This window comes from Nerophis lumbriciformis, linkage group LG35 (assembly GCF_033978685.3).
Source record: "Nerophis lumbriciformis linkage group LG35, RoL_Nlum_v2.1, whole genome shotgun sequence".
Classification (NCBI taxonomy): domain Eukaryota; kingdom Metazoa; phylum Chordata; class Actinopteri; order Syngnathiformes; family Syngnathidae; genus Nerophis; species Nerophis lumbriciformis.
This window is the reverse complement of record NC_084582.2, coordinates 24,477,490-24,502,007: the sequence shown is the minus strand read 5'-3', so window position 1 is coordinate 24,502,007 and position 24,518 is coordinate 24,477,490. Positions and strand designations below refer to the sequence as shown.

Sequence of the window (24,518 nt, the reverse complement as noted above, 5' to 3'; positions counted from 1 at the left end):
CCTAGCCGCTCAGGCAAATCATGTTGTCTAAAAATGCATTTTTCCATCGATAACGTGACATCAAGTGCGCACTCTTTCAGTCAATTAGTGCGCAAGGAATATATATATATATACACTGTACAAAAAACATCTCAAGGATGCACAGGGACACATCCTCAGTGATGTATCCTGGGGCCATAGGGTGTTCAGGTCTCGCAACATCATACACCCTCAGCCCTCTTAATCCATATATATATATATATATATATATATATATATATATATATATATATATATATATATATATATATATATAGTCGTAGTAAAACGTTTACATACACTTGTAAAGAACATAATGTCGTGGCTGTCTTGAGTTTCCAATAAATTCTACAACTCTTATTATTTTGTGATAGAGTGATTGGAGCACATACTTGTTTGTCACAAAAAACATTCATAAAGTGTAGTTCTTTTATGAACAAACAGCTAAATTTTTGTTTCATCTGACATCACATGGACAAAGATAAGACCTTCTGGAGGAAAGTTATGTGGTGAGATGAAACAAAAATGTAACTGTTTGGCCACAATACCCAGCAATATGTTTGGAGGAGAAAAGGTGCGGCCTTTAATCACAGGAACACCATTCCTACTGTCAAGCATGATGGTGGTAGTATTATGCTCTGGGCCTGTTTTGTTGACAATAGAACTGGTGCTTTACAGAGAGTAAATGGGACAATGAAAAAAGAGGATGACCTCCAAATTCTTCAGGACAACCTAAAATCATCAGCCCGTAGGTTGGGTCTTGGGTGTTCCAACAGGACAATGACCCCAAACACACGTCAAAAGTGGTAAAGGAATGGCTAAATCAGGCTAGAATTAAGGTTTTAGTATGGTTCCCAAAGTCCTGACTTAAACGTGTGGACAATGCTGAAGAAACAAGTCCATGTCAGAAAACCAACAAATTTAGCTGAACTGCACCAATTTTGTCAAGAGGAGTGGTCAAAAATGCCAGAAGCTTGTGGATGGCTACCAAAAGCGCCTTATTGCAGTGAAACTTGCCAAGGGACATGTAAGCAAATATTAACATTGCTGTATGTATACTTTTGACCCAGCAGATTTGGTCACATTTTCAGTAGACTCATAATAAATTATTTAAATTGTTTTAACCCACTGCGGCCCACTGACATTTGTAATTCCAAATAACAATGCGTATGTGTTCCAAAATTATCCTGTGCAGTATATTCCATTTCATACATAATTTGTTTGACATATTTTTAGTATTTATCATTACTATGAACCAAATCAACGTATTGAAAGCTACAAATAAAGGCAAAACCTGAAAATGTTGTAGTATGTCGAAATAGCGCCGCTGAAGTGGCAGCTGGTTGCATTAGCTCTGTGAGCTTTTAATATATTTTGGGTCTTTTCTGTTTGTTTATGTTTTTTTCTTGTTTTCATGTGTTTTTACCTTGTTTGTGTGGACTTTTTGGTTCTTCACTGCAACTGCATAATTTCCCCATTGTGGAATGAATTTTTTCTATGAAACATAGCCACACTTTGTATCATCTCCTTTTTATGCCAGCAATGGCGTGTCTTTGTCTTTCTAATTCAAATGACTTGAATTGAAATTCTGACGAGCACTAATCCTCAACCCCACGATTGGAAAACCTTGTCAAGAAAACCGGCATTCATGAAATAGATCTCTGACTGAGGATGGTGATAAAATTCTGTGCTTTTATCATTTTGGGAGGTCTGGTTTAAGCTGCCACAATCTTGTTTGTTTCTTTGATAAATAATGTATTTGACAAAAACATCTACTGTTCTGTACTGTATTTGCCGTTTGCATGACTCTTGGAAGGATATACTTATTGTAATGTGCTGAAAGCTTGAGACTCAAAGGCAGGGTTTTCAATAGCTCTTTGTATTTTAATTGCTGAATGATTATGTGCTTAAGCTCTATTCACACATACGCTTGCTGCTTTATGTTGCCGTCTTTAACACGACAGAACAATCCAAAAGCCCTGCCAACCTTCTGGTTGACAGGGCTTTTGTATATTGTTATAGTAGCTAACATCAATGTTTTTCTATCTTATACATACACATTCATTTCATGTCCAATTTCACCGGTGACATCCTGTGACAGGGCTTTGTTGTATCTCCCTCTCACAGATATAATAGTCTGACTGAAGTGGAAGGGTCCCAATTCAGGTCGCTGCGGAAATTGGAGATGCTCATGTTACATGGTAACGACATAAGCACTGTCCAACATGGGGCATTTTACAGCTTGCGATCGCTCCAGGTAAAGTGTATGTTCTTGTTGGTTTAACTGTACTTCTATGCATTGGAGAGGAAACTATCACTAATAGCTGATTAGAGCATATATTCTCTTTGGAAAAAAATTTGTTTGTTCAAGTTCAAATATTGTTGAAATATCACAAGATGAAACCCAATCAATAAAAACAATGTCTAAATCACTGATTATGAGACTCATTTGAGACTAAGGTGGTTGGTAAATTTGGGTATACTATAGTGCAGTGACGTGTAGTGACTTTCATGCCAGGTGAGGCATAGGTCCCTTTGGAGGGTTTTTTTTTAACTTAAATGCCTATGCTCTAATCATTGTTCACACAGGTTGCACATTTAAATACTGTAACAAGAAAAGGAAGGGAGTGATTCACTTTCATAAAAACTTTATGATAATGATTAGGGGTGTGGGAAAAAATCGATTCGAATTCAAATCGCGATTCTCACGTTGTAAGATTCAGTATCGATTCTCATTTTTCAAAAATCGATTTTAATTTTAATTTATTTTTATTTTTATTTTTATTTTTATTTATTTTTTATTAATCAATCCAACAAAATAATACAAAGCAATACCATAACAATGCAATCCAATTCCAAAACCAAACCCGACCCAGCAACACTCAGAACAGCAATAAACAGAGCAATTGAGAGGAGACACCAACACGACAGAACAATCCAAAAGTAGTGAAACAAAAATGAATATTATCAACAACAATAGTGTCACAGTGGCTTACACTTGCATCCCATCTCATAAGCTTGACAACACACTGTGTCCAATATTTTCACATAGATAAAATAAGTCATATTTTTGGTTCATTTAATACTTAAAACAAATTTACATTATTGCAATCAGTTGATAAAACATTGTCCTTTACAATTATAAAAGCGTTTTACAAAAATCTACTACTCTGCTTGCATGTCAGCAGACTGGGGTAGATCCTGCTGAAATCCTATGTATTGAATGAATAGAGAATTGTTTTGAATCGGAAAAATATCGTTTTTGAATCGAGAATCGCGTTGAATCAAAAAAATAGATTTATAATCGAATCGTGACCCCAAGAATCGATATTGAATCGATTCGTGGGACACCCAAAGATTTGCAGCCCTAATAATGATGTCATGATATGATAAATTGCTAACGTTATCAAATACTGTTTGGTCCCATTTGCTTTAATAAAATGAATAAAATATTTGTGTCTTACCTTTCTGTATTTGTATATAAAGCAGTACTATCTATCCTCCATTTAAACATACTTTGTATGATCACCTTAATTTTGTCTTAAAGTGGTCATATTATGATTTTATTTTACATTCAAAACACGTTCTTGTGGTTTACATAACATGTAATGGTTCTTTGGTTCAAAGTTTGTATAGATTATGTTTTACAGACCCTCTTCAAGCCACTTTCTGACTGGCTCTTCAGGATGCGCCGTTTTGTGGGCGATCTTATTTACATGCCTCTAGTTATACTGGGTCTCCTCCCCGTCAGCCATGATGTAGATTTAGCGCTTCCATATGCAGTCTACTGACAAATATAAGTACGAACCTTACACTACTTTGTATTAGAAATTTCAACAGCGGAGGATGCATGCGCACGTACGAGCCAGTCTGCCCCTCAAAAAAGGATAAAGAAAAAGGAGCTTATTGACTACAGTGTCAAACTATAATCGTGGACTCGCGCAAAGCACTTTGGGTAAATCTTTACCATATTACCTACTCAGTGGCCTAGTGGTTAGAGTGTCCGCCCTGAGATCGGTAGGTTGTGAGTTCAAATCCCGGCCGAGTCATACCAAAGACTATAAAAATGGGACCCATTACCTCCCTGCTTGGCACTCAGCATCAAGGGTTGGAATTGGGGGTTAAATCACCAAAAAAATGATTCCCGGGCGCGGCCACCGCTGCTGCCCACTGCTCCCCTCACCTCCCAGGGGGTGATCAAGGGTGATGGGTCAAATGCAGAGAATAATCTCGCCACACCTAGTGTGTGTGTGTGACAATCATTGGTACTTTAACTTTAACTTTAACTTTATATAGAGATATCCGCTGACATCACCAATGGGAAAAACATCACGAATTGGGCAAATTCCATTTGTTTGGAGGAAATACGAAGGAAGGCAATATTTTTTTATAAATATATCTGCCATGCCTCCATGGTATGATTTCACATTTTCGGGACTTATGCAGATCCGAAATAGACAAAAACAGGTACCAAGAGGTAAACAAGTTAGTTTTGAATAAAATGTCCCCTTTAAAGCCAGCTTAGAGAAGTATTTAATCTTGGATATATAATTCTTCACTATTTGTATGGTGGATTTGAATTGATACTTTCTGAATTTTGCTTGATGATTCATATTTTTCTATCAACTAACAATAATTCTATATTTTACAGATGTTAAAGTTGAGTTACAACAAGCTAACAAGAGTGACCCCTGGGTTGTTTGAGGGTCTCCTTGGTCTGGTTCGTCTTCATCTGGACCACAACCTCATCAGCTTCATCGAGCCATACTCATTTTCGGGTCTGACTTCTCTCAAACTATTACAACTGGAAGGAAATATTCTTAAGGAGATCCATCCTCATACCTTCATTACAGTGTCTCTGCTAGGAAACTTTTGGACCTCTTCACTCAAGTAAGACAGCATTTATTTGTCCTGGTTTGGATTGTTGTAATCAGCTTTAAAATGAACTGCAGTATTACCAAAATGTAGTAAAAGCAAAAATATCTACATTTACAACATGATCGACCTTCAGCCACATTTTTGGACATTATATGCATTAGAGATGTTCTGTTGCAGGTTTCATGCTGCCAATTCAGTTTCCGATCATCCATAAGTAAAATCGGTCGATTCCAATACCGATACTCATGTACTGTAATAACTCAACATTTTGGTAAGTGCTATTGACCGTATCAACATAACATTTAAACTAGGTCCTTATTCTCTTTAATTACATACAAGCAAAACAAAGTCAATAGTATACAATAACTAAACAAAAACAAACACGAATAGCCACTACTCATTTACATTTTCTGGTATTTGCCCGCAAACCTCTCCTGTGTCCAGGGACTTATTCTTTGAATTGTTAACATTAACAAAAACAAGAACAAAAAATATTTTGAGGAAATACAAATGCGCTCTAATCACTTTAGTGCATGGGTCGATCTGTCCTCCAATTTATGGGTTGATCCACTCTCCCCCTACGTGCATGTTGTGTAAGTCTAGCTGCGGCAGTGCTGACAAACAAACAGTTGTAGTTGCATTATCCGTCCTCGAAGCCAGTGTTTCTTAACCATGAGGACAAGGCCCATTGATGGGCCACGAGCGCCACGAGCGGTACTCAGTTGTAATACACAATCCCACAACTTGTGGCAGTACTGCCAATATCAAACAGAGAGAAGAAGGCTGGAGCTAAAGTCATAGAGAAGTTGAAACAACTATGACTTAAGTGGTAAAGCTGTACTTTCGTGTGCACTTTATTTTTATCGACAGTTTAGTTAAGAAACATATTCACTATTAGTTTTGTTTATTTGTTTTAGCACAACATAGTTGTGTGTGAATGTATTTATTGTCAGTTATGTATGAGTCCTTTATTATGCAGTATATTTGGTTAATATACTTGTTTTTTTAATCAGTTTGACCTAAACCTAAGGTTTATGTGTTAAATAAATTGTGATTAACACTTAGTTTCACATAATTTGATAAGTTTGTAAACTGTAAGTAGGTCACATATCGTTATTGATTCCGATTAAAATCAAAGATAAGTTTACTAAATCAAAGTTAATATTTGAAAGGGATTATTCGCCATACTTTTGTCTGAAAATCTGCCGCTACTGATCAGTTGCTGATCGTTCAGCACATTTCTAATATAATGCATATATTTTTTTATTGTATTTGCCTGATACATTAATAGTAAGTTAATGTTAGTTTTTAGCAGGGCTGTCCAAACTTTTTGACTCAGGGGACACATTGGGCTAAAAAAAAATGGGTCGAGGACCAAGCTATCTCTCTATATACCTATAAATGTATGAATGTTGTGTGATGTAAAAGTCTACCCTATCCCTTCTAAATAAATGAAATAGCTAGATCACTACACTATTATCAGAACAGTATAAAGAAAGCAGTCAGGCTTCGAGTTGTTCGTAGGGTGGGCCCCAAAATGCGGAAGCGATAGAGGTGAAATAGGCAGTCTATATTGCAAACCTCTTTTGAAGTGCCAAAACCAGTGACAAATTAAAGTAGCGGTGCTGCAAAAGGAAAACTAAGAAGCACAGAGCAAATAGTACAAACAAAATGTGAGCAGCTAACTAGTCTTACTTGGCATGGCAGAGTTACGTGGCGTGCATGCAGACAAAAAGGCACAGGAAATGCCCAGGGCTGGAGAAGCAAAACGACAAGCTGAATGTAGGCGAACAAAAGACGAAATGGCGTGAAGCAATGGAGCACAATCAATAACCCAGTTTAAGATAGTTGAAACAGGTGGAACCGAATAGGCCAGAATTAATGAGGAACAGCTGCTGCACGTCTTGTAACTCCACCCACCACAGGAAGGCTGGTATCTGGAAATGGAAGCAGTAAGCAAACCAAGAGGGACAAACAACGTCAACATAAAATGACTAACGACTGAGTCACGGTGAGGCATGACACTATTCCCTCCCACTCAATCGATGGACCCCACCTAGCGGACCTCCAGGATTGTCAGGAAATGTACGTTAAAGGGGAACATTATCACAATTTCAGAAGGGTTAAAGCCATTAAAAATCAGTTCCCAGTGGCTTATTTTATTTTTCGAAGTTTTTTTCAAAATTTTACCCATCACGCAATATCCCTAAAAAAAGCTTCAAAGTGCCTGATTTTAACCATCGTTATAAACACCCGTCCATTTTCCTGTGACGTCACACAGTAATGCCAATACAAACAAACATGGCGCATAGAACAGCAAGGTATAGCGACAATAGCTCGGATTCAGACTCGGATTTCAGCGGCTTAAGCGATTCAACAGATTACGCATGTATTGAAACGGATGGTTGTAGGGTGGAGGCAGGTAGCGAAAACGAAATTGAAGAAGAAACTGAAGCTATTGAACCATATCGGTTTGAACCGTATGCAAGCGAAACCGACGAAAATGACACGACAGCCAGCGACACGGGAGAAAGCGAGGACGAATTCGGCGATCGCCTTCTAACCAACGATTGGTATGTGTTTGTTTGGCATTAAAGGAAACTAACAACTATGAACTGGGTTTACAGCATATGAAATACATTTGGCAACAACATGCACTTTGAGAGTGCAGACAGCCCAGTTTTCATCAATTAATATATTCTGTAGACATACCCTAATCCGCTCTCTTTTCCTGTAAGCTGATCTGTCCAGTCCAGTTGGAAATGCATCTGCTTTGAGTGTCGCAGGATATCCACACATTCTTGCCATCTCTGTCATAGCATAGCTTTCGTCGGTAAAGTGTGCGGAACAAACGTCCAATTTCTTTCCACTTTCGCATCTTTGGGCCACTGGTGCAACTTGAAACCGTCCCTGTTCGTGTTGTTACACCCCCCGACAACACACCGACGAGGCATGATGTCTCCAAGGTACGGAAAACAGTCGAAAAAACGGAAAATAACAGAGCTGATTTGACTCGGTGTTTGTAATGTTTTTGAGAAAATGGCGGATTGCTTCCCGATGTAACGTCACGTTGTGACGTCATCACTCCGAGAGCGAATAATAGAAAGGCGTTTAATTCGCCAAAATTCACCCATTTAGAGTTCGGAAATCGGTTAAAAAAAATATATGGTCTTTTTTCTGCAACATCAATGTATATATTGACGCTTACATAGGTCTGGTGATAATGTTCCCCTTTAAAAGCCAGGGATTCATGTATTATCAAGTATAAGAGAACGTGATACCCACAAACCCTTCCAGTCGATCAGAAACTGGACACCCCTGCCACGTCTCGTGGCGTCCAGGACGGTCTTGACAGTGAAGGCCTGATGCCCCTCCACCTGTGGAGCTAGTGGGGAAGCACTGGTGGGAGCCTAAGGAGGCTTGATGCAACATGAAACATGTGACATGGAATATGTCTTTAGGGAGGCTGTGAACTTCAGCCTAACAGTCACCGGGTTAATCATCCGCTTCACCTCGAATCGACCCACACATCTGGGACCTGGATGAGCAAACCAGGGTGATGTGAGCATACGCCACCCAGGGGAGAAAGACTGTCCAAGATGTGGGGTCCTGGTGACAGACACAGCATAGGGTAGCTTTCAAGTCCTGATTTGCCCACTCTGTCTGGCCGTTAGTCTCGGGATGGTGTCCTCAAGGTAGACTCACTGTGGCCCTCAGGGACTTGCAAAAGGCCTTCCAGATGGCAAAGGAGAACGCGGATACAGCTTACGCAAACAAACATCTATCCCAAGTTCGCACCGTGTTGTCTAAAAGGAAATTCACAATGAAGGACATTGAGCACATCAAAGCGTCACTCAGCTTTCTATCAGACAAGATGACTGTGATCAGATCAAAAACTATCCCCAATCTTGTAAAGGAAGTGCAAGCGCTGCGAGTGATACTCGAAGAAAAAGACAAGAGTATCGTACAGCTGGAGAACAGAATGGAAGATTTGGAACAGCATAGGAGGATGTATGATGTGATTGTCACCTGGCTCACAATAAGACCCAGGTCGTATTCTGCCGCAGTTTCGGGTGATATCAGAGGGAATTTTGGGGGCCAGGAAGCCATCGCTAATACGACGGAGCAATAAGTAGCAGCCTTCTTGCGGTCAAGAGGGATTGAGCAGGACTGCAGTCATATCGAGGCTTGCCATCTTTTACCCGGTAGAAAAACAGTGAACGCTATTCACAACACTGCCATCATCAGGTTCGACAACAGGAAACAGAAAACTGTTCTTCTGAAACAAGGACGAAAATTAAAAGGATCTAAAGTCTACGTTAATGAGCATCTCACAAAACAAAATTATAATATTTTGGTTCGGTATATTGAGGTCTAGGCTTATTTTGAATATTAGTATGAATGACTTATATGACTTACTTATGATGATATATTGAGAATTGTAAGCACATTGTTCTGAGCAAATTGAGTTATATGGATCCAGATGAATGCGATAAAATGTGGTTCAGAGGAAACTGGATATTAGTTAAAGTAACTATGTAAAAAAGGGGGGGATTCAAAAAGTGTATACTTATTCCCATTACCCTTTTGAGATCCATCCATCCATCCATTTTCTACCGCTTGTCCCTTTCGGGGTCGCGGGGTGTGCTGGAGCTTATCTCAGCTGCATTCGGGCGGAAGGCGGTGTACACTCTGGACAAGTCGCCACCTCATCGCAGGGCCAACACAGATAGACAGACAACATTCACACTCACATTCACACACTAGGGCCAATTTAGTGTTGCCAATCAACCTTTTGAGATGTTTAATTTAATTTAATTGTATTTTCTTAATTACATTTTCTTTTCTTTTTTGTGAAATAATAATATTGCCTTTGAGCACAAGACTGTTCAAATGAGATATGTATGTATATTATGTACTAAATGTATGATGTGAAGCTGACTATGACATACTCAATACACAACAACATAAACATAAACAGGTGACTTTGTGTGGCACATTTTTGTAAACCTGATTAGTTGTTTTTTATTTGTTTACCCCATTATTAGGATAGGTTGTTTGGACAGCTACATATAAAAAGATGCTATGCTTATCTCGTATTAATGTAACACACATGGTCATTGGCAGTAAGTAACATAGTATATCTTTGTTATTACCAAAACACGTTGTCTGGCCCGCGGGCCGTACTTTGGACACTGCCGATCTTAAGTCTTAAGATATGCCATTACATTACAATCACAGTCACCCTGTTCAGCATGCATATAATATTTGTTAATGTGGACAAATGGCTGTCATGATGAATGTCAACATACAGTACATATAGAGACTATTTTGCTCAAAATGGGACTGCATTGCTGATGTCTGAAACATGTTTTGTCTAGTAACACAGTGTTTTCTTGTCAGACACTTACACCTTTCAGACAATCTGTTGGATCAGTTCCCTGCCTCTGTACTGAACACAGCTCCCAGGCTTGAGCTCCTCTCTCTTCATGGTAACCCCTGGACTTGTGACTGTCAACTTCACTGGTTGCTACAGTGGAGTTCCACACATGAAGGTACTGTATATGTGTGAAATATGCTAATATGTCATCATACTGTATTTGATTGTACAAAAGATTACATACATTGATTACCCCTTTATTCCTGCATAAACATATGTAAACTAAGCCCAAAAAGTAAGGACATATGTGTTTGGTTGATGTTGTCTTTGTTGTGACAAAGCTTATTAGCAAAACATTTCATCTTGCTGAAAAGCCTGTTCATATAAGTGGCACTTTAGTAAGGAAACCCACAAATTGTGGGTATAACAGACATTACTTCCAGAGTTTGGGAGTGGAGGGGATCGTATAGTCCTGACCCTACTGAACACTTGTTTGGACATGTCGTTAGTGCCAAAGTCACCAATAAAACCATGTTGGCTGACTTGTGACAAATGCTGTTTAAAGATTGGGAGGCCATCCCACAGCAGTGTGTGACCAACATGAGGAGGAGGTGCCAGGCTGTTGTGGCTGGTTCTTCAACACACTACGAAGCAATGCCGGTTTTAGGCTGAAATACATGAGGGAGCAGTTAGAAAAGTGGAGGGGCATCATGTGTACATGCTGCTCCATCATGCTACAGCACTTTTTTGCTGTGCTAATACAGTAGTAACATTGCCTTCGCCTCATACTTGCCAACCCTCCCGGATTTTCCGTGGGACTCCCGAAATTCAGCGCTTCTCCCGTAAACCTCCCGAAATTCATGCGGACCTGAGTGACGTGTCGACAGCCTGTTTTCACGTCCGCTTTCTCACAATATAAACAGCATGCCTGCCCAATCACGTTATAACTGTATAATGATCGAGGGCGAGTTATTAGTTTCTTATGTGGGTTTATTGTTAGGCAGTTTCATTAACGTCCTCCCAGCGCGGCAACAACAACACAACAACAGCCGTCACGTTTTCGTCTACCGTAAAGCAGTTTGTCTGCCGTAAACAGCAATGTTGTGACACTCTTAAACAGGACAACACTGCCATCTACTGTACACGCATATGTGACAATAACATATACGGCTTTTAGAGAGTGCAGTGCATAACTGCGCACACAACAAGGAGACAAAGCAGAATGCATCATCAGAGAGGGTGTTCAGCATGGTGAGAAAAATAGTGACAGAGAATAGAACAAGGATGGACAATTCAACCCTTAACTCAACAATGAGTAGATGAGTGTTGTGTGTGTGTATATGTGTAAATAAATGAACACTGAAATTCAAGTATTTCTCTTATTATATGAAATACTTGACTTGGTGAATTCTAGCTGTAAATATACTCCTCCACTGCCCCAACCATAATAGCAACTGATAGCTCTTTTCGATGAAACAGTTCATTTCGACAGAACACCTGAAGCAGCAAATACACACAGCTTTAACATACAAGTCTGTAGATGTCTGTAGATAGCTCGCCTGCTGATGACATCATGTAGCATCAAGAATAAAATGTGTCCTCTACACTTTCTCCGAGGTGTTCACTTATTACGATGCAGAACACGTTAAGTCATCACCTTTTTGTTTTGGTGCCGCCAGTGAGAACATTGACTTCCTCATCTCACAATTAAAAGCATCTGATTGGCCCACTTTCGTCACTAACCCCTGCCCTCTGTCATATTGTACACGATTAAAGAACTGGGATTGGATATATTCTGACCTTGTCCCATCCATTTTCAAGACAACAATAAATACGATTGGATTTTGTTTCTGATCATTTTTCGTCTCGTTTTTAAATTGTCAACACTGGTTTACTGAGGGTTGAGGGGAGAGTTATGTGTCTGTGTGCACGCGGACTCATGGAGCCTGACACAGGTGATGGACAAAAAAGAGGGAAAAAGACATCATACGGGTGTTGTAGCATGTCCCTCTCTCAGCGGAATTCTCCGCCACTGCGGATAATTTTGTCAACTTGTTATAAATACTTTTTGTGGGTATATTAAAATGTACTTTCTCAACTTCAAACATTTTGATTTGAGAGGGCAAGACATTTATTTGAGGGCGCTCTGCCCCCTCGTGCCCCTACGTAGACCCAGCCCCACTACTCAGAGTCTTGTTTGTTACATGGATATGGTACATTGTAAATTGCTTAAATCATCCAAACCACCAACAGGCATGTGATCTGAACTTAATGAAAAACGACTGAGAATAAGCCGGGTCTCTGGGGGCCGCAGGTCCCCAGCCAGGTACAGAGCGGTGCCCTGGTTTTTCAGCAATTGAACATGCAAAAATTTGCAAAAAAAAAAGCACCATTCAAAGATATTTCAGTGTTTAAAGAATTGAAAAATTATCAACAGAGTTTACAAAAATACATACCCCATCTATCCAAATGAATCACTAAGTATGTTTCAGTCACTATGTTATTTAGTCACTACAGTAATTAAAACTTGTGTTCACATCCACAGGAACCACATGGGTTAGCCTACTCTATACAGTATTTACAACCTTACTAGTGTTCACTTCACAGCCACAGATGGTTAATCTAGTTATTTACATTATTTACACATTACTTTGGTTTATTCACACATTACTTTGGCATTTTTGCTTGGATGGCTCTGACATGAGCCTTCCTGGCAAATTTCTGAGCAGCTTGCATTTTTCTTTTTGTTTCTGCTTTAGTGAATTATGCCTTGGATTTTAAAGCCAATTTCTGTCTCTTCGACTCCCTATCCACTTCGAACTACTCCAAATGCAAAAATCATACAAAAATCATAAAGAGTACAAACCATGTTTATTCTATTAGATGACTTCCTTTATATGAATAGCCATTTGTGATTTTTAGAATGAAATAACAAATATCATGCAGTCATGTTGTTTATGTGACGGCGTGGGGCAGTGGAAGAATGGCCGTGCGCGACCCGAGGGTCCCTGGTTCAATCCCCACCTAGTACCAACCTCGTCATGTCCGTTGTGTCCTGAGCAAGACACTTCACCCTTGCTCCTGATGGGTGCTGGTTAGCGCCTTGCATGGCAGCTCCCTCCATCAGTGTGTGAATGTGTGTGTGAATGGGTAAATGTGGAAGTAGTGTCAAAGCGCTTTGAGTACCTTGAAGGTAGAAAAGCGCTATACAAGTACAACCCATGTTTCAAAATGATTTAACAATTTAATGTCAAAATGTAAACAGTAGAAATAATGAACACATTGTCAGCTATTGTCTTGTTCTATTTAGCATTTAGACAGGCTATACCGTAGCAAAAGTCATCACATGTCTGTCACAATCGTGTGTTCTTAAATGTGTATTCCACATCTTCCATGTCGAGAGCAGTTTTGATTTGGGCTTTCATGGTAAACAACTAAATTGAATGTTTTGGGCATTGTTTTATCCAGGCGCATACATTTGTCCAAATGTGGCCAAGTAGACGCATTGGGGGTTTCCTGGACGTCGTCTACATCGCTAAAAGAAAAATCTAAAGAAGAGAATCCCTCTGCCACCTTTCATGCTTATTTTTTAATATATAAATCGCCCTCTGAAATATTCACTCTTCTCTTTTCCGACTCTCTCGTCATTTGGGATGTGTGCGTCTATTGTGATTTCCCTTCCTGGTTTGATGATCCCGCCCATCTTGCCTCTGATTGGCCTGTACGTAATGTTTTGCCCTAATCTTAACCAATCGTGACTCATCATGGTAAACCAACCAACCAATCATGGATTTTGTTATACGTAAACCAACCAATCATCATTGATTTTTCCCGTATGTTTTGTCCCCTGCTCGTGGAGTTACATCGCAAAAACCGTACTCATTATGGGAAAATCGTAGTTGTTGGCAGGAATGGCAAAAAGACGGATCAAGATTTTTACACACAATGTAGGTCGGAAAAAATTAAGAAAAACGGAAAATATTTTTTTAGATTTTTACAGAGATAAAAAAGACGGATTTCCGACTATAGACGGAATAATTACATGCCTGCACCAAATACCAAACAAACGTTAAGGTGTTCTTGTCTCACATAAGATGTGTGAATGATGGGCAAAATTCTCCAAACAAGTGCAGTTTCCCTGTGTAGGAAACTAAAAAAAATAATTGTGTTTAGCAATGTTGACCAACATGGTTGTTTGTTTATCATATTTGTGCTCAGAAGTGTAAGGTAAGGAAAAACAACAACATTAAAAAAAAATAAGTTTAATAACATAAGCAACATCTGATTTTCAGGATGTGAGAATCCAATAAATTCCATCCAAAATTTGCACCCTTGTCTCCTTGATGTCCGCACCTATTGTTTTACAATACTTAATGTCGCTCTTTCTGTCCTTTATTTGTTTCCAGGTGTAATAAAGTGTAAAAAGGAACGTGAAACGAGCACAGTTGAGATTTGTCCTCAGTGTTTCTCACCTCAACCCTTAAATGGTACCCTCTTGTTTGGGTTAACTGAAGACCAGCTGACCTGTGATAGGCCAGTTCTTCAATCTTCCCTGAAACTGTGGGACAACCCAGTGTGGGCGGAATCTGATGCAGAGCCTGATCTCCCATACACCCGGGACCTTGAAAAGCCCTTAGGCGACCTAAGTTTTTCTCTATCGGATACCCATGGAAATAATGCTCACGTGGTGTGTGATGTGCGCCACCCAGGAGACAATTCACCTATAACTTGGACAGTGAATACACGGACAGCACAAGGGTTGTCTGTTAATGTATCTTTGGCAACCATCCTTGAGTGTGAGATTGATCGGGAAAAATTACAAAACCTATGGCAATTGGTTGCATATTACTATGAAAGCCCTGCTGTCTTGGAGAGAGGTCAACAAAGACAAACAAACAGCAGCAGAACAACTTATCAATACTTCCAAGTTGCAAATGAGAATTCTCCTTATTTTACAGACTTAAAGGGTTATTTAGTGGCAGAGCCTGCATGGCTGCTTCAACACAAAGTCACGTTAAAGCTTAATAGAATGCTAACAACAACTAAAAAACTAGTGATGGATTTTACTACAGTAATCACCAAGCGTATTAACAGCCAAAGAGGGCAGCAAGACAACTCTGACCTTACTTCTTCTTGGGCAATGATTCAACGTGGAACTGCAGGGCGTGTGAAGACTGCTTTGGAGGGCTCAGAGGTTCACCTACAATGCAGTGTTGTCACTTCACACCAGGAAGTAAAAATCGAGTGGATGCTTCCCGATTTGTCTATTGTGGAGAGTATGAGTGATAAAGTCAAAATTGATGACACAGGGGATCTTGTGATAATGAATGCATCACAATCCGACTCAGGTCTCTACCACTGTATGATCAGAACAAAAACTGGTGTGGATTTGATGTCTCTGAGGCTTACTGTCAAAGAACGAACAATGAGCCCTACTGCTTTCAATGGCCAGAAAATCACAGTTGAAAAGGGAGGTTCAATCGCTCTCGCATGTGAAGTAACATCTGTGCAACCCAGTCAAACTGTTTGGTACATGCCGAAAAACAAAGTTATTACACCTACACAAAAGACAAGAAATGCAGCAGTAATGGAGAATGGTACTTTGGTGGTGAGGAAGTTGATGGAAGAAGATTCAGGGGAATACAGTTGTTTGGCCTCGAATCTCTATGGAGTTGACATGTTGTCACATATAGTGGAAGTCACAGGGGAAAAGGTATCCCATAACTCTGAAGTAGAGACAGAAACAGAGCAGCAAACCTTAAATACTGATGAGGAAGAGGGTTCAGCGGTGGATTACCAGGAAACAGTTCGGCGTTTCGTGACACAGGTTCCAATAATAGAAAAACAGCAAAAGAATCCTGGAAAAAATAAAATCCAAAGGAAAGATTTTATTGTAAAGAAATTAGATCCAAATTACTGGGCAGAGGTTTTGGCTAACGCCAATGCTAAATTACCCATTTTACAGGCGTCAGAGTTGCCACTACCAGATCCCACCACTCTAATTGTCCCAACCAGTTTGACCAACCCTGCAACTACCCTTTCCTCCTATACCATAGCCAACAATTTTCCCATCACAACAATTTCTGAATTTCGGATTGAGCCAACAGCTTTATTGTTAGAAACACAACCAACAACTTTGGTGACCTCACCTGCTAGAAGCACAGAGACATCCCATCAGCAGGTTAATGGGATTACAGAAAAAAACAATGATGTAACAATTATTGCAACACAAGCTGCAAAAGGTGCAAATATATCATTTGGTGACGGGAATAAGAAATTTGTTCCTAGCAGCTCAAATCGGAGAAGGCCACCTTTTAGGCGTAGAAAACCTCAAATGAGACGAATTAACCAAAATCTGAAGCCACTTCGTCCTTCATCAAACATGCTCAAATCTACAGTTCCCCCACCAACAATCACAACAACTAGTACTAGAGTCACTACCACCACCAAAGATAGGCCAACACCTTCACTAACTACAGTCACTTACTACTACCAAGCAGGCGAAGACAAAGTCAATGAAAAATCTGATTACAAGGATAGTGGTGGTTTAGATGAAAAAAAAGAATCAAACATTGAAACTCATCATACTGTTCAGGATTTTGAAAGAAAATTTACCAAATTGCAATCAGTTGCAGAAAAAGAAGCCAAATTAACTATTTCTGCAGAAGCACATACTTTACCTAACCTGAAAGCAAAGACAAAAGTTAGTTCTCTACCAACCAATATGACTGAAGAAACAGAGGAAGATGGTAGAATTAAAAAAATATCAGAAGGGAAGAGGGTGCATATTCTGGAAGAACAAGGAGAGACCGGGGGAATTAACAGAAATCTTGAGAAAGTCAAAGAATCTGAGAATGTGCTGGTCACTCAGAGTTACAATATGCGGCATAACCTTATTTCAACAATCCACACACCAAAGTCAAACTCTCATCCTTCACTGGAACAGACAAGTGGTTCATCATCCAAAGTGATAACTTCACATTTAAACGAAGACAAAATTAAAGAGGACAACATCCACGAGGAAAATAAAAAGGTGAATGGAGCAATAATAAAGCCTGAAATCCCATATGTTCCTATAGTGCAGCCGATTCACCCCTGGCTGCACCAGTACAATCAAGAACAAGAGCAACCACAAACACACAAAGACAGATATCCAGAAAAACGGAAAGAAGTGAATCTCAGTAACCGCCCTTTGCCGCCTCGCATTGCACCAACTTCACATTGGTCTTCAAACCATCATCCCCATCCTGTATATCCTCCTCGGCAAGGTAGGTACATCTAAGTTCAACAAAAATATAAACACAACACTTTAGTTTTTGCTCTGATTTTCATTTAGCTAAACCCAAGAATCTAAAATGTTTTCTATGTACAAAAGGCCTATCTCTTGTATATACTGTTTACCATTTGCCACTTGATCCACTAAGATGACATCAGCAAACTACTCACCCACACATCTGTCATCCACAAGTCTGCCATACACACATCTGCCCTTAACAGTGAAAACAGGGATTTATCTGTTAAGAGAACACCTCCCTCCCAAGTGGCAAACGCCATCAAATGAGAGCATGTGTCTACTCAGTTCAGTTACAACAACGAAGGGCAGTCAGGTCGTGATCCTTATGAGCACGAGAAAACACATTTCGGAAAAATTGCAGGTCAGGGTTTCTGACAAATTTTGTAGAAATGATTTGGTTATGAAAATTATTTGTTGCAGCAGCTGTCAGGTAGCTGGTCTTAAACTTTGGCGGTTGATATTGGCAGGTAAGATGTTGGATGTGGAGGCCCAAGGCTGATGTGCTTATTACACATTGTCTGCAGTTGTGAAGTCGATTGAATAAACTGCTTATATTCTTTAAAACACTTTTGGAGACAGTTTATGGTAGAAAAAGAAACATTAAATTTGCGGGCAACAGCTCCAGTGGTCATTCTTGCAGTCAGCACGCCTATTGCAACACTTGCAACATCTGTGGCATTGCCCTTTGTAATAAAACTGCACATTGTGGAGCCAACCCTCAAGCACACTCGTGCAACAATCATATTGTCGAATAAGCATTTTGATATGTCACATGTGACACTAACATTTACACAGATTTGTAAACAATATTTGAGAGGAATAGGCCTTTTGTGTTTTTACAGGAAAAAAATACCACTTTGAGTTAAGGTCATTAAAATGGGAGAAAAAAATAGTGTAGCAAAGACATTTTAGAGAGTAAATTTGCATTGTTTGTTTTTGGAGATAATTAAAATATGTTGGAAATTCAGTGTATACAGTATAAAATGTACACAGTTTCAGACGAAGATCTACTTTCTTTTCCAAGGTGCTGTGCCACGTATTGTGCCCACACAAGAAACCAGACGTTTCCCCTATCCTCGGGGTCAAAACCCAGTTGCTACTAACAGACCAGAAATCATAGCTGAAACAGTGAAGCCCACACCCACTCATGGAGCCCAAGTTAGAGATCAATTGTTACTATCGAGGCTTAGGAACAGATACAGACAGGTAAGATGTTTAGTAGTAGTAGTAGTAGTTTCATGCAGGCAATACATTGTTTAACTGTTTACATTCTGAGAGCTCGAGTAAAGTGCAAACATACTGGGCACCAATATTTACCTTTGACTTTTTGTCATTTTGATGCAGTAAAACACTTAGCAATTCAACAGATTTAATTAGCAGGATTACAGAAAAATACAAAACCATAACTAAACCAACCATAATTGTTTTGGGGGTTGCGGGGTAGTGATGCATGGTCCATAAAAGAACCTATACAATATGGATAAGAGTCTAGATAAAACTCAAAGCAAAAAAAATAAATGTACATTTGCCATCGTCCGTGAATCAAGTAGCCTGCTAATATACACAAGTTATATCATTAACATATATTGCTAAAACAACACATGAAATGGTGGCTCATGATTTTTGCACAAAACTATAAGCCCAGACAGAGTTATTGTTTTTGTCTGCATACATTTGCATAATATCAGTGATAAAGTATTTATTATGGGTCTAAATGTGTCAACATTTTTATACTACCTTTTTTCAGGCATATATTGATCGTCTCTCACAGCTTGGAAAGATAGTGACACCAAAACCACGCATAAGCTACAACAATCCTGTTAAGTCAATTCAACCCAGTCCCATACCTCTGAACCCGGTCAGAGCCTTTCTTCCAAGACCACAAGCACCAACCCCCTCGTATAACTTGCAACCTCCAAACATTGTTAAAACTACAGCATCCTCATTATCTGAGTTCAATTCAACCCCTCATTCTTACCAACCTACCACCACAAGATTACAGCACGGGGGTCAGAGGCCTGTTCAAGGTAGGTATCAACAGTAAACTTAAAAGTATCCTTTAAAATGACAATATTCTATTCCTTTTCAAGTAAAACTGCCAAACGTGTCTTTAGCTGGAATTGGATCTCAACATCCAACAGCTTTACCTTATTACCCATTGGTGTTAGGAGCCGGAGATGGTGGGGCAAAACCCCGCATCACCACGGTTAACAAAGCCAGCATGTCGGTGCTGGCAGAGGGTGACGCTGTTCTACATTGTAAAGCAGCAGGGAATCCTGAACCTAGGATCGCATGGACAAAATTATCGACAGGTAATATACTAAAATGAGAAAGGAATTAGTTTTGAGATGAGATGGGAAGGCATCTGCAATCTTTAACTAACTTTAGAATATTAACACACTATATGCTTAAAGAGGAAAGGTTTATCAGGACGTGAACATTGTGGCTGTATCAAATGTGGTTAAGTCTTTCATTTTGTTTCAATTGGGTTCTTTCCTCAGGTGTCACCATACCAGCCAACACCAAGCATGGCTCCCGGTTTGAAGTCTTCAAAAATGGAAGTTTTGTAATTAACGCCGTCCAACTTCAGGACAGAGGCCAGTACCTCTGCACTGCCCAGAATATGTTTGGATCAGATCGTATGGTGATCACATTGTCAGTCCAGACTGAGGCCCCGAAGATTCAACCTCCCAGGTCTACGGAAATAGCAATCTACTTGGGAAAGAGTGTGACCCTTGAATGTCTTTCTTCTGGAAAACCCCCAGCCGACATTTCCTGGATTCTGCCAGATGGAACATTTGTTCGTGAAATTGGGATTGTTCATTCGCCACTTTCTCAAATTGTGCTGCTTGAGAATGGCACATTGCACATGCAGTCAACTAATTTCTCCAATAAAGGAGACTATAAATGTATTGCAAGCAACGCAGCAGGCGCTGATACAATCACTTATCATCTTCATGTTGCAGCTTTGCCTCCAAGCATTAGTGAGACTGCAAGTGACACTGTGATCATTCCGGAAGGTATTCCACAAATAAAACAAACACATCTAAAACATTCAAGTCAATACCCCTCAATTGGTAACTAAGTAACTAATTACATCTACACAGGTAGGAGTATATATGTCCATTGTTCCATGAAGGGTGAACCTTTTCCTACTTTGAAGTGGACACTGCCATCAGGAGTCCATGTGAAGCCATCACAGTTCCTGGGACATAGGCTCTTTGTCTTTCCCAATGGGACACTGTATGTGAAAAATGTCTCACCAGCTGATGCAGGGAGGTATGAGATGTATTCTGCATGTTTTTAACCATCTCTATTAGTGTATTTATTCAAATATTTGTTGGTTGAAAGATTGGTCACAGTAAAGTTACTGTCTCCTCACAGGTACGAGTGTTTAGCTGCAAACACTGTGGGCATTGCCAAAAGAACTGTGTGGCTTGAAGTGAGGGCTGATAGCTCCTCAGATATCCGCCATCCTCCTGTTCCATTCCCCCCTACTCACCACCATGCTGTTCCATCCCGCCAGCACTCAGTCTCAGCTATGTATGGTTCTGCTGTTTACTTACACTGTCCAGAGTCTAGTGGATACCCAAGAGGAACCATCTGGCAGCTACCTTCCAAAACCATCATGGAGCATCGATACAGGTCACAGAGATGTTCAAAGCGAGACTTGATAAATCACCACTTAACATTTTGAGGTGCTTTTACACCTGAGTTACTGCTTTAATCCTCAACTAATTTCTCCCTTCCATCTGCCTCCAGTCCGGAGAGACCAATTAAAGTTTTCCGGAATGGGACTCTGAGGATACTTCAGTTAACAGAGTTAGACGGTGGAAATTATCTGTGTGTCTTTCAGCGACCCAATGGAGAGGACGTGGAGCTCTTTCGGGTATAATCACGGCCGATAAAGACTCTGGGCAGATCACTTTCGCTTAACATGCAGTAGTGGGAGTAGACAATGTGAAACACAATGCAGTGTACCTCACTCATACATATTTCTGTATCAGGTGGATGTCTTGATGACGCCGCCCAGAATAAAGCATGTGAGAACAACGCAACCAAAAGTCAACTTTGGAGAAAATGTCCAGGTATCACATGATTTAAATAAAGGATAGAGCAAAATGCATTTTTATGGGCGTTTACTTTGCAAGGAGCCCATCTTATTACTGTATTTTTATTTGTATGTGTTTGACAGATATTTTTACTGCAGTTAAAGGCAGGTTAAAACAATAAATTAACCCAGAGGCTCCTAATGTTGGGTTTTGTATTTTCCCAAGGTGGACTGTGTTGCAACAGGCCTTCCAGATCCAGAAGTCTCTTGGAGCCTACCAGATGGAACACTAATCAACAATGCCCTTCAGTCTGATGACAGTGGCTATCGCAACCGCCGATATGTTATTTTTGGCAACGGAACATTACTTCTCCATCAAATGGGCAAAAAAGATGAGGGTGACTACACCTGTTATGCAAAGAACAAACTGGGTAAAGATGAGAGAAAAGTTCATGTTAAAATTGGACCAAATGCTCCTAGAATTAGCTTAAAATCTCAGTCTGTGGTGACTGTGAATTATGGAGATTTAGCTCAGTTGAGCTGTCAAGCAACAGGTGAACCAACACCAAGGATTGTTTGGATCTCACCACGAAATGATGTGATCCAAATGTCATCAGACAAGTTTGACATTTTGGAAAATGGAATGTTAGTGGTGAAAAGAGTAACGCTAGCTGATGAAGGGAAATATGCATGTGTGGCACAAAATTCTGCTGGTGATGATGTTAAAAACATAGTTCTTGAAATTGAATCCCGGGAACCCTTTATTAATGGCAAAAAAGGGAAGAGTGACAACCATGTTGAAGGCATTTCTTATCAAACAGTGCTGTTGGACTGCAAGGTGGACGGGAAACCTATGCCTAAGGTTTGGTGGGTTACCCCCTATGGCCACTCACTCCAAACTTCCTACCTCAGTGGTCGCTTCCAAGTCCACCAAAATGGCAGTTTGGAGGTAAGAGGGGTAAGGAAAACAGATAAAGGCAGGTACATGTGTCTGGCCAAAAACAATTTAGGTGAAGCATCATTGGTTGTTGAATTAGATGTGGCGCCAATAGCTGAGAAGCCAAGTTTTGCTGTTCCCAATATTGAAATCATATCAATACAACAATATGGCAAAGAATTTCACCTGCAGTGCCCTGCCCGTGGCAAGCCAAATCCAGAGTTTATATGGGTGCTACCTAATGGGACAATGTTGATGCCTGGTGTTAGACTGCAACGCTTTACCCACCATCAGGGTAACGGCACTCTGTGGATCTCACAGCTGGCTGCAATCGATAAGGGAGTGTACAGGTGTCTAGCAAAGAATGTGGCGGGGCAAGCAGAGAAGCGTTATGCACTAGAAGCAGGCAGGAAGCCAACGATCAGAGGACCAACAAGTACAGTATACATTTATAGTCCATATATTTATTATCTTAATGCTAAATCTCCTCTTAGTACTGTTGTATTTTCAATTTCCAGGTGGGATAAAGATTACCTACGGCCAAACTCTCAACTTGCATTGCACTGTGGATGGCTGGCCACAGGCGTCAATCACATGGACCCTACCCAATGGCTTCACTTTGGATAAACCTCTGTCTATTGGTCGAGTTACATTCCTTGCTAATGGAACCCTCCAGATGAGGCAGATTGCTACTTTTGACAAAGGGCCATATACATGCAAAGCATCTAATGCATTTGGCTCATCAACATTGTCATATCCTGTCACAGTACTGGTTCATCCACCACGCGTCACCAGTATGCTGCCCTCTATCACCAGCGCCAGCCGAGGATCACCAGTGAGGTTAAATTGTGTTGCGACTGGTGTTCCCAAGCCAGAAATTTCCTGGACTTTACCTGGCCGTACTACATTGGTTCCACATAACCGCTACATTGTGCAAGGAGGAATACACATGACAGAGGACGGTAGTCTGGTCATTCAGAACCCTGTGCTCATGAACTCTGGTATCTATAAATGCAATGCTAAAAATGCCCTCGGAACAGATTTTAAGAGTACATATCTTCAGGTGATCTGAGTGACAAGATTTGTCTCTTATTCTGGGACTGCAAGGTTGAGAAAATCTCCTGCAGGATTAAGACTGGATTATTTGTCCATAAGGATGTAAGTATCAATTTATTATGCTACAATGAAGATATCCTGAAGACAAACCACTGGCTGTATAGCTGTAGGCAGCCAGACACTTTGCATTTTAATTGTATTATTTAGTCCTTACCACATTTTAAAATGCATTGGACACATTACGTCAACCACTTACCTCTGGCTACATTATAGCTTTGAATCAGTTGTCTGTTCAATAAAAGTATACTTTTATACGAAGACGGTATTGTAAGAATGGACCTGTCTTGTAATAACATGTACCCGTTTGATGTAGTATCACTTCAGGGACCATTCGTAATTGTTCTGTACATGGTAGAAACTATAATACTCATACTGTATGTTTGCATATAGATTAGTATTTATATTAGAGGCATTTATTCATGTGCAAAAAGTTAGGAAAAGAGCACGGATAAAAAGTAAGCAAAATAATGTGTTGTAATTTTAGAAATGAAATTATAAAGATTGAGCCTTGAGGAGAGTGAAGTGCTCCTCTTTTTCAATCACACTACTGGTGTGCCTTATGGAAAAATATGTAATACCAGATTCTCAATCTTTCAACAGAAGTACTTAACAAAGGCACGGATAAAATATGCCTATGTTATAAAAGTTTAATATATGAAAGCAAATACATTCTTAGAATGATCCAAGTTGTCTTATTTAGCAAATCTGGAGGCTTGGGAGCTATTATGACAGTGATGATGCAATATCGCTTACATTGTTATTCAAACTGCTCAGTGGCCTAGTGGTTAGAGTGTCCGCCCCCGGCCGAGTCATACCAAAGACTATAAAAATGGGACCCATTACC

The 24,518-nt window shown here is 40.0% G+C and overlaps 1 protein-coding gene across 1 annotated transcript in view; it reads left to right on the top strand.

Moving 5' to 3' along the window:
• LOC133575158 (matrix-remodeling-associated protein 5) overlaps window positions 1–24,174 on the top strand; it is a 40,969-nt gene extending 16,795 nt beyond the window's left edge. The window contains exons 4-17 of the mRNA XM_061927703.2: window positions 2,146–2,275; window positions 4,670–4,908; window positions 10,300–10,451; window positions 14,683–17,544; window positions 18,595–18,776; window positions 19,318–19,597; window positions 19,685–19,882; window positions 20,072–20,590; window positions 20,678–20,849; window positions 20,955–21,215; window positions 21,333–21,459; window positions 21,578–21,658; window positions 21,848–22,994; window positions 23,077–24,174. Of these exons, the coding sequence (XP_061783687.2) occupies window positions 2,146–2,275; window positions 4,670–4,908; window positions 10,300–10,451; window positions 14,683–17,544; window positions 18,595–18,776; window positions 19,318–19,597; window positions 19,685–19,882; window positions 20,072–20,590; window positions 20,678–20,849; window positions 20,955–21,215; window positions 21,333–21,459; window positions 21,578–21,658; window positions 21,848–22,994; window positions 23,077–23,630 (6,904 nt within the window). The 3' untranslated portion in view covers window positions 23,631–24,174. The remainder of the gene's footprint in view (window positions 1–2,145; window positions 2,276–4,669; window positions 4,909–10,299; window positions 10,452–14,682; window positions 17,545–18,594; window positions 18,777–19,317; window positions 19,598–19,684; window positions 19,883–20,071; window positions 20,591–20,677; window positions 20,850–20,954; window positions 21,216–21,332; window positions 21,460–21,577; window positions 21,659–21,847; window positions 22,995–23,076) is intronic.
• The last annotated feature ends 344 nt before the right edge of the window (window positions 24,175–24,518 follow it).